Raw genomic sequence first — 15,088 nt, forward strand, 5'->3', positions numbered from 1 at the left:
AGCATTTCTAGTCAAGATATGGATCTTGCACATGTACAGGATTTGGATCATCCTAACTTGTGTGAAGAAGATAAGATACACAACATTTTATCTTCTGTGCACAAGATAAGAAAAACATAATTTCCCATATTATATACTGTGATGGTGGTATGTTTCTCAAGTCTGAACTCATGTTGTAGAGTAAAAGAGCTCATCTATCTATCTATCTATCTATCTATCTATCTATCTATCTATCTATCTATCTATCTATCTATCTATCTATCTATCTAATAAATGACAGTAATAATAGTGGTTTTGACGCCTTTATTCTGAAGGAATTAGACCGGAAGTGTTTCTGAGTAGCCGGGAACATGGAGTAAATTGAAAAGTGATCGCTATTTCTTGTTTTATCTAACATGCTAATTGTAATTCTGTAATGTAATATATGTCGGCACACTAGCTGGGTTATAAACCATAAAAACCGTTAACATTATATGGCTGTATCGACGCAATTCAAGGGCTCACTCTGAATAAATTTTGTTAGCTACCAACTAAGCTAGCTAACAAGCTAACAAGCTATTGTTGTTACAGCTCACAGGAAACTGCGCACAACAAACCGAAGAAACTTTAAATATAATAGTTTTATGCTTATCACTCTCCTTGTTTTAACTGTCCAAACGGTAACTTATATTTTGTCGTCATTGTTGATATTTTTTATGCTAAGAATGGTTAAAAATCTCCTCTAAACAGACATTTCGTTGCTAAAATATGGACAAGTCCACAGTAGATAAATGTTACATCTGCCTGAGTCAGTTTGAACAGCAAACTGTAGGCTCTCTGGACAACTGCCAGCATGTGTTTTGCCTTGAATGTATCCTCCAGTGGTCCCAGGTAAACACACACCTCACCTGTCACACCTGTGTAGCTAAATATGATTCTTGCATCACAAGAGAATCCCACTTTAAAGGCACATTGTTTAGAGTAAAAGGTTGACACAATAGCAAATGCAGTAACGGGTTAAGATTTTTTGCTATCTTGTAAAATGCATTTGAGATTAGGGCTGGGACTATTTGTTGACTAATTGCTTGTGACATTTATCAAGCAAAAATTCCAAACAGCCTCTGCGTCTAGCCATGTAAATGTAAGGATTTGCTGCACCTCCCAGTTTTACGTCAATGTAAATTAGTACTGTAACTAAGTGATGGAGATTAGCATCAATAGCAAACTAAGCTAAGCTACTGTCTGACCAACAACTGAAAATATTTTGTTGTAACTGAGACATTTTATTGTTTGTCCTGAACCTCAGACAGCCAACACTTGCCCGGTGGATCGGATCACTTTTGCCTGCATCCACCAGAGACGGTGTCCTGGAGGGGACATTCAAAAGAAGGTGATTATCTGCAGCCTGTGACGAAAGCTGTGGTATGTGAACGGCGCTGGTAGCTGAACTGTTTGTTCTGCAGATCGAAGTGAGGACACCAAAAAAGGCTGATGATGAAGAGGAGGCGAGGGATGCTGTTATCTGTGAGGAATGTGGACGGAGTGACCGCAGGCACCGGCTGCTAGTGTGCATACACTGTGATTCAGGGTATGGCATAACACTGTTTCATTCATGAAGCTACACATTTTTATGTAGTGTTCATTGTCTCAGCAGATTTTTGATTTGTCATGATTCAACCCTCAGATTTTCCAAGTGTTTATTTTAGTCATAACAGTAGCATTATATTACAGCAATAAGACTTTAATGACTCATGTTTTCCACTCAGGGTTTGTATCATCAAAACACAGCTTGCTGTCAAACTCTACTGTAACTGAAGGAAATGCCTGAAGATAATGTCATGTCATCTACATTTGTACAAGTTTAAGTCATTTCATCACAGATCATTAGTTGTGCTGTTTGTTTCCAGGTATCATATGGACTGCTTGACACCATCATTAAACACAGGCCCTGAAGGCGACTGGATTTGTCCTGAGTGTGCAGTCACTCCCCATCATACAGGTAAAAATGTGTAGTTTTAATACATGTTTTGTTGTGTGAAAAGAAGTAAATATAATCCCTGCAACAAACAGTCATTAAAGATGAGCTTTATTTTTGTATATTTTTATTCCATGAGCTTAAAAATAGGAAAAACTAAACTAACTGTGGCAAGTTCAAAAGTTTGGGTATTCCCCTCAGTGCTTAGTAACCCCTGCTTTGCCAACCGTTAAATATGGGGGAGGAAATTTGTTTTAGGTTTGTTTGCCACCCAGTGAAACAATGATAGAGAGAAGAATGGTTTCCACTGAATATTAGCATATTTTTGATGCAACTATGTGTGCAAGAGACCATAAAAAACTCTCAGGACTTGAAGCTGTGAAATTGTCTTTGCACAGACGACTCCATGGTGGAGGAGATCAGTGATGGAGAACTAACAGATCTCCTGGCCGAAGTAGATGAAACTGCTCTTACTAGCAGTCGCCTTCGGCCCTCAACAATAAATCGTCCCAGCAGCTCCACCGAACGACGGCACAGCGCAAGGATCCAGAACAGAACCAGCAGCAATCCTAATCCTCGCCCACAAACCTCCATGGTGAGTTTAACATTACAGAGTATTGTGTTTATTTACCAGACACCATGAGGTGAAAATGCAGTCTCCATTTTGGCTTTGCAAGATGTATACACACACATTCATTATTTGATTTAGCAGTAAACCTTTCATTTAAGGCTTAACAGTACGAGCAAAACATCAGAATATTTTAACATTATTGCCAGTATGATGGTATTTAAAGTAAGTTAGGCAAAGGAGAATTCTTTAAGCACTCATCAGGAGGAGAAAATCTCGTCTGAGACTTCATTCATCTACAGATTGTGTGCAGACAACCTGTCATTGTATGGGCAACGCTGTGGTACTCAACCACATTTCCTGCTTTGCTTAATGCTTTTCTTAAACATGCACTGTTGAGAGTGGTGCAAAAAAAAACATTTCACCAAATCAGTCAGCCTTCTGCAGACGCAGTTGCCTCATCTTTGGCTGCATGTAGGTGGGAGAGGGAAACTGCTGGTGTCTGTGGTTACTGTCTGAAAAAAAACCTTCTTTGTCTCATTGGGTTCATTTGTGTGGGTGACTGCTGCTGCCTCTGCTTGTGACTTCCGACATAATGTACCTTGCCTTGAAGCAGGGGGTCAAGGGGTCAGATATCTTTTACCATCTTCCTCTGAGTTTGGTAGGCCTGTGTCTTTTTTAGACATCAGGAACATCTCTGTGTTGGCAGTGTGTTTTCTTTTTTCTCTCTTCCCCAAAGAGTTGAACTATGCTTTCTCAAGTAGAGACCGCCATATGTTAGTGTTGCAGTGAAGAAGTCAGTCAGATTATTTTGGTGGCACAGCAATCTCTGCCGTCACCTTGTATAAAATAATGCCAATTCATTCTATACAGTGACATACACAGATTTAAAATTTGGGGAAAAGAGAGAACTAGTATGGGATTGTAAATCATTATCAGCAGACACCTTGAATTCAGATATTGGAATCGATATCAGAAGAGAAAAAATCAGATGTATAAGTACATGAAAAAAAGTTAAAATATTCTATCTTTAAAAACAAGAAAGAAATGACTTGTGTATTAATATTTTTTCGTTCTTAGTTTTGGTCAGCTGAGGTCTTTATTGCTCCACTTTTTGCAGCAAGGCAGCCTAAAAAAATCCAGTTAAACTGTAAGAGATCTGAGGACAGTAAAAGTGCCAGTACTATACATAATATAATAAAAGATTTGTATAATAAAAGAAAGGCTGATACAGTGTTTTTAGTGTGTCATTCAAACAAATTCTGTTTGTATCTGTAAAAGCAAACCTTCCATGATGTTTGTTTATAGGGCTATGAATTATCACGACTGTATTTTGTTCTTATTTTTCAGCATGTTCCTAAATACCTGATACGAGCATCAAGGCCTGCAGTCACAACAAATGAAGTGACTGCACCTCAGCACAGTGATGCCAGCAATACTTCAGCCAGTAAGTTAACAACTGTCATCAGCTTCACTTCCAAATAGCTTCAAGAGTCTGTGCATTATTTGATATTCAATGCAATGTCTTTTTCTGTGTTTCAGACTTAAATACACAGAAAAGAAAACGGGTTTAACTTGAGCTCCTGACACCAACAAGCTGAGAGGATGTTGGAAGACGGTCGTCACTGACTGGTACATGTCTCAGAAGTGACCACAGGGTGGCAGCATTGTGTTAGGAGTTAGGTTTGGTATGACCGTAAAACTCATGTGAAAGAACACATTTGCTGAGGATTATATTCAGTGGCAGCTTCATACACAAGGTGTGCAGGATGTGGGATTTACCCAAAGTAAACTACAGTGTAAACTGTTTTGTAAGATGATCTCATTCATAGTAAACCACCTCTAATCTGCAAGATATACAATCATGTTAAGGGGTCAATTTTGAGATGTTGTGGAAATTAGAAGTGGAGTGCAAGCTTTTTACAACAAAACTATTTCATGTCTTTTTAGTACTAATTGTAAAACAAAGGATAAAGAAGAAATTATAGCTGTTCTTGCATGTCTGTGGGACTGTACTTAAGCACAGCAGAGCTTTGAGCTAAATGCTAACATCAGCATTTGTCCTATGGGGACAGTGAGTGCTTGTAGCAAATTTCAAGTAAAAATCAAGATGGTTCACTGATAATTTCACTGTTTCACTGGTGGTAAATGAGAAGTCAGGACCTCTTAAATGGCAGGTTTTTGTCATATAGGCTGAATATAATTATAATAATACTAAATTTCTTGGTAGTCCATCTAACAGTCATCAGAATATAAACTCATTGTTCACAGTCACATTGGCAGGGGTACTGTTGCGGGTGTAGACCTCACAGGCAGGTGGACTTTATGTCAGACAATCAAAGAGTAAGACTTCAAACAGGAAGCAGCTCCTCTGATCGTCTGCAGGATTCCCTTATCCCGCCTCTCTCAGTCAGCGCCGAGCCATCGCCTAGCAACACCAGCCTCAGTGATTTCTCCGGGTGTCGTGCAGCCAAACACAAGAGGAGGCTGTCTCAGTCTCACACACACTCTCAGATAGGTTGTTTCTCATTGTTTGATATTAAATCCACCCTCTGATGTCCATAAGCATTGTACAGTATGTTACAACAAAAAAAGACCCTGACGTCATGAAATAAATCCACAGATATTACTACATTTATCTAACTGAGGCTAGGACATGTGCTTAGACACCACCTTACTACTGCACATTGATTCCTGATATAGTAAAGTTATTGTTGCTCATGGGTATCCAGTCTCTGCTGATTTGTGTGTGTGTTGTGATTCAGTGGGTGGGGACGTAACAAGCCTGCAGCTCATCTTGTCCTACTTTTCCCCCAAAACAACGTGCACAGAGAAACAAATGTTCACCTTCATTGGCCAGACATGTTTGCTGAGCAGAAGTGTTGAATTGAACAAAATGTCCTGGTCGAGACACTCTAAGGCGTGTAAAACCAAGTGTACATAATAAAGCACTCTCAGTTTCTTGTTGGTTTATTCTTACTTAGGCAATCACTTAAGGATCAGAGAGCAGTTACTTGTGTTATCAGTTATTTATTCTTTATTAGTAGTTCTTCATGTAAAGAGCCAGTTAAAGTATTAAATGGAATTAACCTAAATATGGCTGATTGGTTGCCTTCCTTGTTTTTGGGCAGTAAAAAGACTTGTTTCTACTAGTTTTAATGATAATCTGAGTCTTACCAAACATCATCCAGAAACCTTTATTTTAAATGGGATTCTTAAAGCCTGTGTATTCATTCATTTCAAATTTCAGGATATGATATCTGTTTGTTTTTTCTGTTTTTTTAAGCCATGCTAGCGGCTAGTAGCTCAAGCCATGGCAATGTCAGTCTGTCCACCACTTTGGTCTAGACTCTAGACTGAAATGTCTTTGAAATTTATACAGACATTCATGGTCTCCAGAGGATAAATCCCAATAAGTTTGACTTTTCTGACCTCTGACTTTTACTCTAGCGCCACCATGAGGTTGACATTTGAACTTTTGAGTGAAATATCTCAACTTATTGGCTGGCTTGTCTAACTCTCTGCAAGAAAGCAAAAAAAGCATGTTGCCCAAAATGTCAAACTGTTTCTTAAAGAGTTTTTTTTAACAGACATTCCTGTGTTGATACAGCAGTGGCTATAAAATTGTTTTTCTGAGGAGGTCAGCTGATCTGCTGCTCTAATGACGTATATGTTTTCATTTTCAGCAGTCAAACTGAGATCCTGCATGACCCTGATCCCTTTCGTCCTTATACCTTGTGGTGGGGATTTAGATTGCTTCTGGTTATCTGAATATTTGATACTACTTTAGCTGACACAGTGAAACAGGCTTCCTGAAAAAGTACTTTCCTTTGTCTCTGTTCCAGCTGTTCCAGCTCTGACCCAGCGCTCACCCTCTCCACTCTTTATGGGATCCTGTCACTGTCTCCCTCACAGGAGTCACTGACAGGAACAGCAGCCTTTTGAAGAGCCCTCCAGCGGATAAGGAGCTGGGCCTGCAATTGTGAAGGGCTTTTGGCAGTAAAGCCTGTGACTCCTTAAGCAATTAGGCTTACCCTAACACGATTAACGCACAATGGAGCCAAGGTCAAAACTTCTAATGAGTCTCTGCTCCAGAGAAAGTCTGTTTATTAGTACAGTAGATATGCCAAATGACAATAAGGCAACAGTGATGTGACTCTAGGGGAAGGGAAAAACTAGTTAAAACTAGTAGAGACTTTAAGGGAATTGTTCAAGTTTTTTGGGAAATACACCTACCCGCTGTCTCACCAAGAGTTAGATAAGAATATCAATACCATTCTCATGTCTGTACACCGACAATGAAGCTTTAGCCAGGAGGCGATTAGCTTGGCATAAAGACTGAACACGGCGGAAACAGTTAGCTTGGATCTTTCCAAAAAACAAAATCCTGTCAAACAAGACCTACAGTATAAAGCTCACTGACTGAGACTTCCCATATCTCATTTGTGTAAGCTGTTCGAACATTTCCAGCACCTAAGCACTCCTAAAACCACAACTTGGATTTTTTTTTTGCCATATAAGCACTCTATGTCTCTGGGGATGGCAGTGTCAGTCTGTCTGTCCTGGTGATACTCTGACTCTTACTTGCATGCTACCACGAGGTCGTCATTTTTGTTGTTTAGTAGATGGATTAACATGCAATTTGATGCATGATGACATTTGTGGTCATTTTGAAGTCTGGCAATCTTCAGACCTTCCATCTAGCACCACTATCAGATAAAGCTGTCCATTTGTCCATTAACTACAACAACAGTTGGTTTTGTTGTTGTTGTTAGTCTTGTCTTGTTTACTTTTGGAGGGAGCCAAAATAGCCCTCTCCACCTGCTTTCAGTCTTCATGCTAAGCTTAGCTAACTATCTGCTGGCTCTAGTTTCATATTAAGTGTACATACAGGAAAAGTGGCATCAGGCTTTGGTGCTGTAAGTAAAAATAAAATTGTAAAAATCCCCCAAAGTTATTTTTGCTGCAGCATCAGTGTTGCAGTGGAGCTGATGCCTGAGAGGCTTGTAACACCCAGGAGCAATGCTTAAAGCTGCAGAGGAGCACTCTGCCTGAGACATTAGCTGCACACGCTAATGTGCATTGGCAGAGCTGCTAAATAAGTCAGCAGAGATGTTAGCATGATTGCAAACAGCCTCTGATAACTGGAGTTTCAAACTCAGAAAGGTCATGTGTCAAGGGTCTTTGGATGTGACCCAGTATGCAGAACATGAATATCATTTATTAAAATAAGTATTATTATCATTACAACATGCAGTATACTTCAGTGATTCCCAAGCTTTTTGGCTTGTGACTCCTTGTCACTGGTTGCACAGGTCTACAAGCTGACAGACTAATGGCATGTAAACAAATACTTGCCAAAATGGAAGATTATTCTCTAAAGATTTCAATTTTAATTTCTTTCTTTTACACTGGATTACACACCATGCAACTATATCTCTACATATCTCTCCATCTTTTAAGTACAGTTGGCACATGCACACATTTCCACCAGTGTGAGTGCAGCAGTCCTATCGCAAGATTAGAATTCATTAAGAATAGACTTGCAGATGTATTGTAGGGTTACTCAGTGCCAAGAAGACATATACATGCATAATACACAACATTCATACAGCATCTGTACATGCCTCGTTGGTAGAGCCTTGCACCTGCAGTCAAAAGGGATAACATTACAAGCTGTGTGCTCAGCAGTGTGACTTGCGGCTCTCTTCAGTAGACCAAAGAGGGGAGCAAAAGTAGGTCACCCTTCTAGAGACCCACACATCTCTCCCAGTGATTCCACGCTGCAGTAGTGCTTGTGTCTGCCATGAGAGGGCTGCTGCTGGGAGCAAAAATGGGAGTCGGCAGCTTCCTTCCATGTGTGTTTTGCTAGACTGAGGCAGGGAAGCCTCATCCCTGCTCCTGGTAGATGCCACACCGTGTTGGAAACAAAGGCAGCAGGATATGTGTCATGAACAGTCCATCACTGATATGATAGCTAGGCTGTCTCTGATGTAAATCATCTTACAGCCAATTTTAGTCCTCATATGACCAAGAATCTGACCAAAAACCTCACTGACTGCCTCCACAAATCATACATTAACAGTTTGACATTTTGGGAAATAACATTTATTTGCTTTCTCGTCAAGAGATAGAAGAAAAGATTGATATCACTCTCATTTCAGTCTGTTACGTTATGAACTACAGCCAGCGGTAGGTTAACTCAACAGGGGGACGACAGCTAGTTGTAACAAAATAAGCACTGATTTAATGCAGGGCTGTTTTCTGTTGGAACGTCTTTGAGCTAAATGGCAACATCATTATGCCAACATGCTCAAAATGACAATGCTAAAATGCTAATGTTTAGTAGGTGTGCATACAATGTGCACACAATTCATGAAGACAAGAAGGGGAGAGTAGGAGGGATCAGCAAAGACATCAGGATTCACCCTCTGAGGACAATGAATGTCATGGTAATCCGTTAAATAACTGTGGAGATATTTCACTTTATTGACATTGCCATCCCTAGAGCCTTGGCTGCTAGCATGGCTAAAACTTTTAAAACCAGAAAATATTCTCTGAAGTTATACTGAATTTGTTTTATCTCTGCAGGTAGTGAGCTTTATGTGGATTGTTACTGCAGGACAGAGCCTGGCTAACAACACCTATAGTGGCAGAGATGAAAAAAGGAGGCAAGTTCAAGCAGTTAGCAGTTTCCAACAGATCACACACAACAATTGTGAGCTGCTGCTGTAATAAAACCCACAACAGTGTAGATTATACAGTGTATATATTACATTATACACCACCAAGTTTGCGCTAAAGTTTCTCCAGCAGTGTGCACTTTGAGATCAGCCGACTGCTGACTCAACTGCTTCACAAAGAAGCACTCGGTGCTTTGATCTCAGATTAGTAAAAGGAACTGGGGATGAGGCAAAGAGGGAGAGGGAAAGGAGGGATGGTGGGGAGGGACTCCAAAGACTGAGAAATGTCCGATCTAGTCTACAAAGCAGAGGAGGACATTTATGCAAGAAGCCACTATACTGGTGGATCCATCCAATACTTGTTCAGATGTTTTACTCAAAACCAAAAATGTCAACCTCATGGTGGCGCCAGATGAAAAGTTACAAGTTTGCCAAATTTTGTGCAAGTCCATCTTAATAAGATGTTGAGATATTTCTCTAGATGAGTAAAACCTTCGCTGGTGCCAGCAGAGGAAACGTGAAAGTGTTGGACCAACCAACCATCCAACCTTACCATCCCATGAACCAGCTGCTAGTGTGGCTAAAACTTTAAAAAATCTGATAAAGTCTGTATCTTTCCTTTGAGATTTCGGTGAATGAGAGTGGCATTTACTCAAGACACCTCTCCTGAGAGTCGATGAGATCATCTCCATTCATGGCCTGAGCGGCAGCCTTTTTAAAGCTGGGATAGGAAGGAACAATGGCGCTCTATGAAAGCCTGCAGTGAAATCCCAAGCAGGCGCTCTTTCTCCGAGCTTCCTACTTCCTGTGAATTAATAATAGCCTTGCTGGGGAAATGGATGCACTTAAGATACCCTCATTTTATAGCTGCATGGGAAAGTAGTATGATATAGCATCTGCAGAATGTGTTAAACATGTTAATGTTTCTTTTAAGTGTTTTGGAATCAAGTAACTAGTTTCAGTGAGTCAGGCTTTTACATCAAATTAGATTTTGCAGTTTGCACCGCTGTAAAACATGATGATCTAACATGGAAATCATAGCACAGTATCAAAGGTGTGAAAAGATGAGAGGTGTGAATCAGACTGCAGGGAGCACCAAGAGCTGTAACTGAAGCTATTGTTACTATTGTGGTTGCTTATTTGCAGTCTGAGGTAACACAGCCGAGAGTATAAAAGTACCTTTATCACAGTTCTCTTTAGCTACATTAATATGTAGCTATGGGCAGCTATGGGCAGCTGCTGGCTGCCTGGTTGGTAAATGTCCTTGCCCATAGTGATTTTACATAAACTTTTTGCTGTTTTAGTAGAAAAATAATGAAAAAAAGACTTTAATCTTAACTTAAACTAAACTATCACTGAGATCGCAGTACAGAAAAATTAGGCTGTATCCATTCAAATGAGTTGGAACGTGACGTCAGCGTTCTACTCATTGTCATGTAGAGGACTGAGCATTTGTTGCTTTCATGTGCGATCGGAAATAATAAAGTTGTGACAAGTGTTCGCAAAACGACACTTCAACTTTTAAATAATATGACGAAGTTATAGCTAATGAAGATAGCCCTGTATGAATTAAGCTTAATGCATTAACGGGTAAACTGTTCCTAAATGTTGGAGTTAGTCAAGATGAAGCAAATTTTATTATTTTCTTATGATAGAAAAAAGGAGAAAGGATAATAATGATAACAACAAATTAAATGTGAAACGGTAGTAATGATAGTGAATTATATATATATATATATATATATATATATATATATATATATATATATATATATATATAACAATGTAAATTTGCCCACTGTGGGACTAATAAAGGATTATCTTATATAAACACCGCTTATGTTTGCTGAACATGCAATTGTACTGAGTTTTTTTGTTTGTTTTCATTTACCTACCTGATTACATGTTCCCTTATATTTTCAAGATATTTGCATGTACTTATTCATATTACACTCTATTACAGGCTACAAGTCGTATGTCGGATATGGAAGCTCCAACCTCCGAGTTTAGAATGGGCACCTGAATGCAGCACAGGGTCCAGTACTGAGTGGAGTGGCTTCAGATCCTCAGAGCACGACTGAGTGAGGGAGCGAAGCACCACAGGAGCAGGAGACCGAGGGGAGGATCACTGTTATCGGATACTAACATCTCTACTTTCACCTACCCAGGAGATGAAATCCACATTTTAAGCGCGTTAAAAACTTTAGTCCAGCCCAAGAAAATGACGGTGGATTTTGAAGACTGCATTAAAGATTCACCCCGGTTCAGGTAAGAAACATGAAACTCAGTATCCCAATTTGCTCGTTGAACTGTTGAGCGCCACAGTGCTCGTGGAGGCTGGTATTTGATTGTAAGCGTGTGGTCTCTCCGTGTGTCTTCTGTGCACGTTGTATGTTGGACCAGATTGCGACACGTTGCACTTGAATCTCTCGATTAATGCCATAGATCCGATGAATGGTGGATTACAATTACAGTTTGGAACATCTGTCAGATTTGCACGCATTTTCACAACCTCCAAGTCAGTCATGATGATGATGATGATGCAGCCTATGAGTTGTCAATGGACTGACTGGGAGCTGCTGAAATCAAAGTCAAAGCTGTTCCTCATGTTTCTGCATTGATTTGGTTTCTGCGTTGATTTGGTTTCTGCATTGCATTGATTGATTTCCTTCAACTTTCTGCCCCGACTTAACCACATTTCAGAGGTAAATAATGTGACAGGACAGCAGTCATTTGACAGGTTTAGTTACTTTACAAGTTAAGAAATCAACAGTGTACACAAGAAGAGCTGAAATGATTACTCAGTCAATCAATCTGTCAATGAATTGACAGAGAATAAATCAACAAGTATTTTGAGAAGTAATTTTTCAGATAAAAATTCCAGACATTTTATGCTTCCTACTTCACAGATGTGAGAATTAGCTTTTTTTGAACTTCCACCACTGGTCTCCTGTAACAAGATACCATAGTCCTAATCCAGGAGAAATAAAAGTAGTGGGTGGAAATGGTTTACTGTAATGCTTTACAGCAGGAATTCCTCATAACATTTAGATTTCCATCATAAATGAATGAGCTCCTGTCCAGAGGAGGCTGTTCACAGTGGGGCTGCAACTAATGATTATTCTCAATCAACCATCTGGTTTAGAAAATGTCAGAAGTGAAAAGGTCTCCTCATATTTTCCTAAAGGCAGAGGGGATAGAACAGTTTACAACTTAAAGATATTCACTTTACTTCCACGTAAGGCAAATCCTCAATATTTAGAAGCTAGAACCAATGAATGTTTGGGATTTTTTCCTGAAAAAGATCAATAATCAAAACAGCCACTGATTGATACTCTGTCAGTTGACTAATGCTTAATGGACTGATTTTGTCAGCTCCAGTTCAAACAGTCTCACTTCAAACAGCGTCATTAATGATTGGATCAGAGGAAACTGAAGGTTTCCACTCGCAGACTGTGCCAAAGCCTCTGACCGCCGTGCACCAAAGGTTACATAAATAAGGCAGGAATTTTCTACACCCACATCTAAACCTGGTCCTCTGCTCCCAAACAGTCGAGAGCCTCTCTGAACCAGGGTCCTGTTACACTTCAGAAGAGGTGGAAGACCCTTTACTTAAGAAAAAGCACCAATACAACATTGTAAAGAAACTTCATTACAAGTAAAAGTCTCGTATTCAGCATTTTACTTAAGTAAAAGTACAGTACAAGAAGTGTTGTTAGTAAAATTCACTGAATTTACACTTACATTTACTTATATATACAGTAGTTTTTGTGAAATATTGGATCATTTGTCGTTTTGACCCTGAAAACTTTGAGGGGAAATGACTCTGCTAACAACTCATGGACATCTGAAACATGACAAGTGGCTCCAACTACACACTGTTTTTTGCAAGTACCAGCAAAGAAAGGTTGGGAACCACTGGTTTGATGTTGAAAAATGTACTGCAACTTCTGTTCATAGCTGAGTTCAAGTACAAAGTGGCGCAAAATGGAAATACTCAAGTAAAGTACCTCAAAGTACGTGTAGTACTCAAGTGAATATACTCAGTTCCTTTCCAACACTGCACTTGTGTGCTCTTGGAGATAAAATCTCTGCTTCCAAATCAAAGACTTCCAGACTTGGCAGCAGCACCTTAATGACTGCCATCTGGACTTGGAGAAAGGCACATCTTAGGAAGTGCTGAGTGAAGGGTATTTGCACTAACCTTCTCCTTCCTTGTTTCATATGCTAAGCAGTGCATCGAGACAAGCTGCATGCTAAAGAGTCACCTACCTCATTAATTCCTCACTGTGTCTTGGGTGGATAGAGTTGTCCCTTATCTGACTGGAGCTCTGAATGTAGAGTGAGAATATGCCTCCTCCCCCCTTCCTCCTGTACAGTACGGATCTTTCCCACCAGAGAAAGATGTTCCTATTTGCTCAGGTTATTGTTTGCTTTTTCCCAGTTTATGTTATGAGTCTTTTATCTGCTGCTCAGGATGTTTAAATGACTAGAAGAGACACTGAAAGAGATGTTCTTGTAGCCACTGAAGCCTGTAACTGTGTTTTCAGAGAACATTCAGACGGCTCCTTTGTGGAGCTAAAAGCAGCGCCACAGTATGAAGTGTTATGTAACAACCCTGGAGGTGGATGACTGGAAGGAAGCAGCAGGCCCAGAATACAGGAAAATCAGGGCTTTTCATAATGAGGATTGGCATGACACACCGATTCCCACACATGTAAAGTCATGCAGGAAATCAGTTATGCACAATTACCTCTCACATATCCCCAGATTCTCTATTTATTAGCTGAAGCTTTGCCCTAATGATCGGTCGCTCAGTATTCTGACAAAGACAAGGAAGAAAATAACAGACAGTTAAGCTTTTCTGCTGTTTAAGCACTTCCCAACGACATGACAAATAATCAGTCCAGTTCAGAGCCCAGAGATCTCTCAAACAAACTGTGTGTATTCTGTGTTTAGTCTCTATGGATACTCCGACTCGGACAGATGTTAGATTGCAACCAGTGATGCTCTCCACATCTGGTTCGAGACAGTTCTCTGTAATGAATACACGGCCACAGGAACTCGTGTGTGTTTGTGTTTGCTCCAGCACAACATTGACAACACGCACAATGTTTGCGCTGTTTTCTCCCCACTGACATGTTAATTTGAGGTCACACTTACATACTGTTGGAGGATGATATATGAGGGACTTAACTCACATGGCAACCACTAGCTCCTACTATAGTTTATATAAAATATATCAACTAATGATAATTTTCTTTACTGATTAATTTCCCAGAGCTCACTCAGTTTTAGATTCTATTCTATTGTCTTGTTTTGTCTGACCAACAGTCTAAAACCCAAAATATTAAATTTACTGTGATAGAAAACTAAGAAAATTCATATATGAGAACAGAGCTGATTAATCTAATTCACTCATCATCTTAATCTAATCTTAATTAATCAATGGACAGAAAATTTATCAGCAACCATTTTGTTTTGATAATCAAATAATCATGTAGTAATTTTTTAACCGAGAATATCAAAAAATTTGCAGATTCTGGCTCCTTAAATTTTTTCTTTGACATTTTCCATTTTGGTTCCATTCCCATTCTCCAGTGCTGTAGAGATAGGTCTGGCTATATGACACTACTATTAACATAATGAGCATATGTTGTTAATTTACATGTTTGGTGAGTTGCAGATACTTTTATACTGGACATATCAGTAAAATGTTTGTTTTCCGTCCTGTAGTACAGAACCTGTTTATAATGACTACAGCCTCATTATCATTAACTTTTATATGGTTAGGTCATGGTTTGGTTTAATACAGAAGTAGTAAGTTCACAGTGTGTGTTTATTTACATTTAAACTGAACCAAAGAGCTTTTGTTGCCCTAAA

General features: G+C 39.5%; 2 protein-coding genes across 6 annotated transcripts in view; both read left to right on the forward strand.

The window, feature by feature from the left end:
• Positions 1–308: 308 nt before the first annotated feature.
• Positions 309–7,469, forward strand: LOC108890336 (PHD and RING finger domain-containing protein 1). 4 transcript variants are annotated; one of them, XR_001962144.2, is made up of 8 exons: positions 309–870; positions 1,286–1,369; positions 1,443–1,567; positions 1,887–1,978; positions 2,353–2,549; positions 3,873–3,969; positions 4,065–4,154; positions 6,368–7,469. XR_001962144.2 is itself a non-coding variant. In XM_051071390.1 (8 exons), the coding sequence occupies exons 2-8, from the start codon at positions 748–750 to the stop codon at positions 4,094–4,096; spliced, it is 750 nt and encodes a 249-aa protein (XP_050927347.1). In that variant the 5' UTR covers positions 321–367; positions 730–747; the 3' UTR covers positions 4,097–5,484. The 4 variants fall into 4 exon arrangements, 2 of the variants coding, with proteins under 2 accessions (XP_018542781.1, XP_050927347.1); XR_001962160.2 differs by lacking the exon at positions 6,368–7,469 and adding an exon at positions 6,209–6,250; XM_051071390.1 differs by lacking the exon at positions 6,368–7,469 and having other exon boundaries at positions 321–367; positions 730–870; positions 4,065–5,484.
• Positions 7,470–11,225: 3,756 nt separating this feature from the next.
• Positions 11,226–15,088, forward strand: part of LOC108890208 (arf-GAP with coiled-coil, ANK repeat and PH domain-containing protein 3) — a 66,990-nt gene continuing 63,127 nt past the window's right edge. For both annotated transcript variants that reach the window (XM_018687076.2, XM_018687146.2), the window contains exon 1: positions 11,226–11,473. In XM_018687076.2, the coding sequence (XP_018542592.1) occupies positions 11,427–11,473 (47 nt within the window). In that variant the 5' untranslated portion in view covers positions 11,226–11,426. The remainder of the gene's footprint in view (positions 11,474–15,088) is intronic.

This window comes from Lates calcarifer, linkage group LG6, assembly GCF_001640805.2.
Source record: "Lates calcarifer isolate ASB-BC8 linkage group LG6, TLL_Latcal_v3, whole genome shotgun sequence".
Taxonomy (NCBI): Eukaryota; Metazoa; Chordata; class Actinopteri; family Centropomidae; genus Lates; species Lates calcarifer.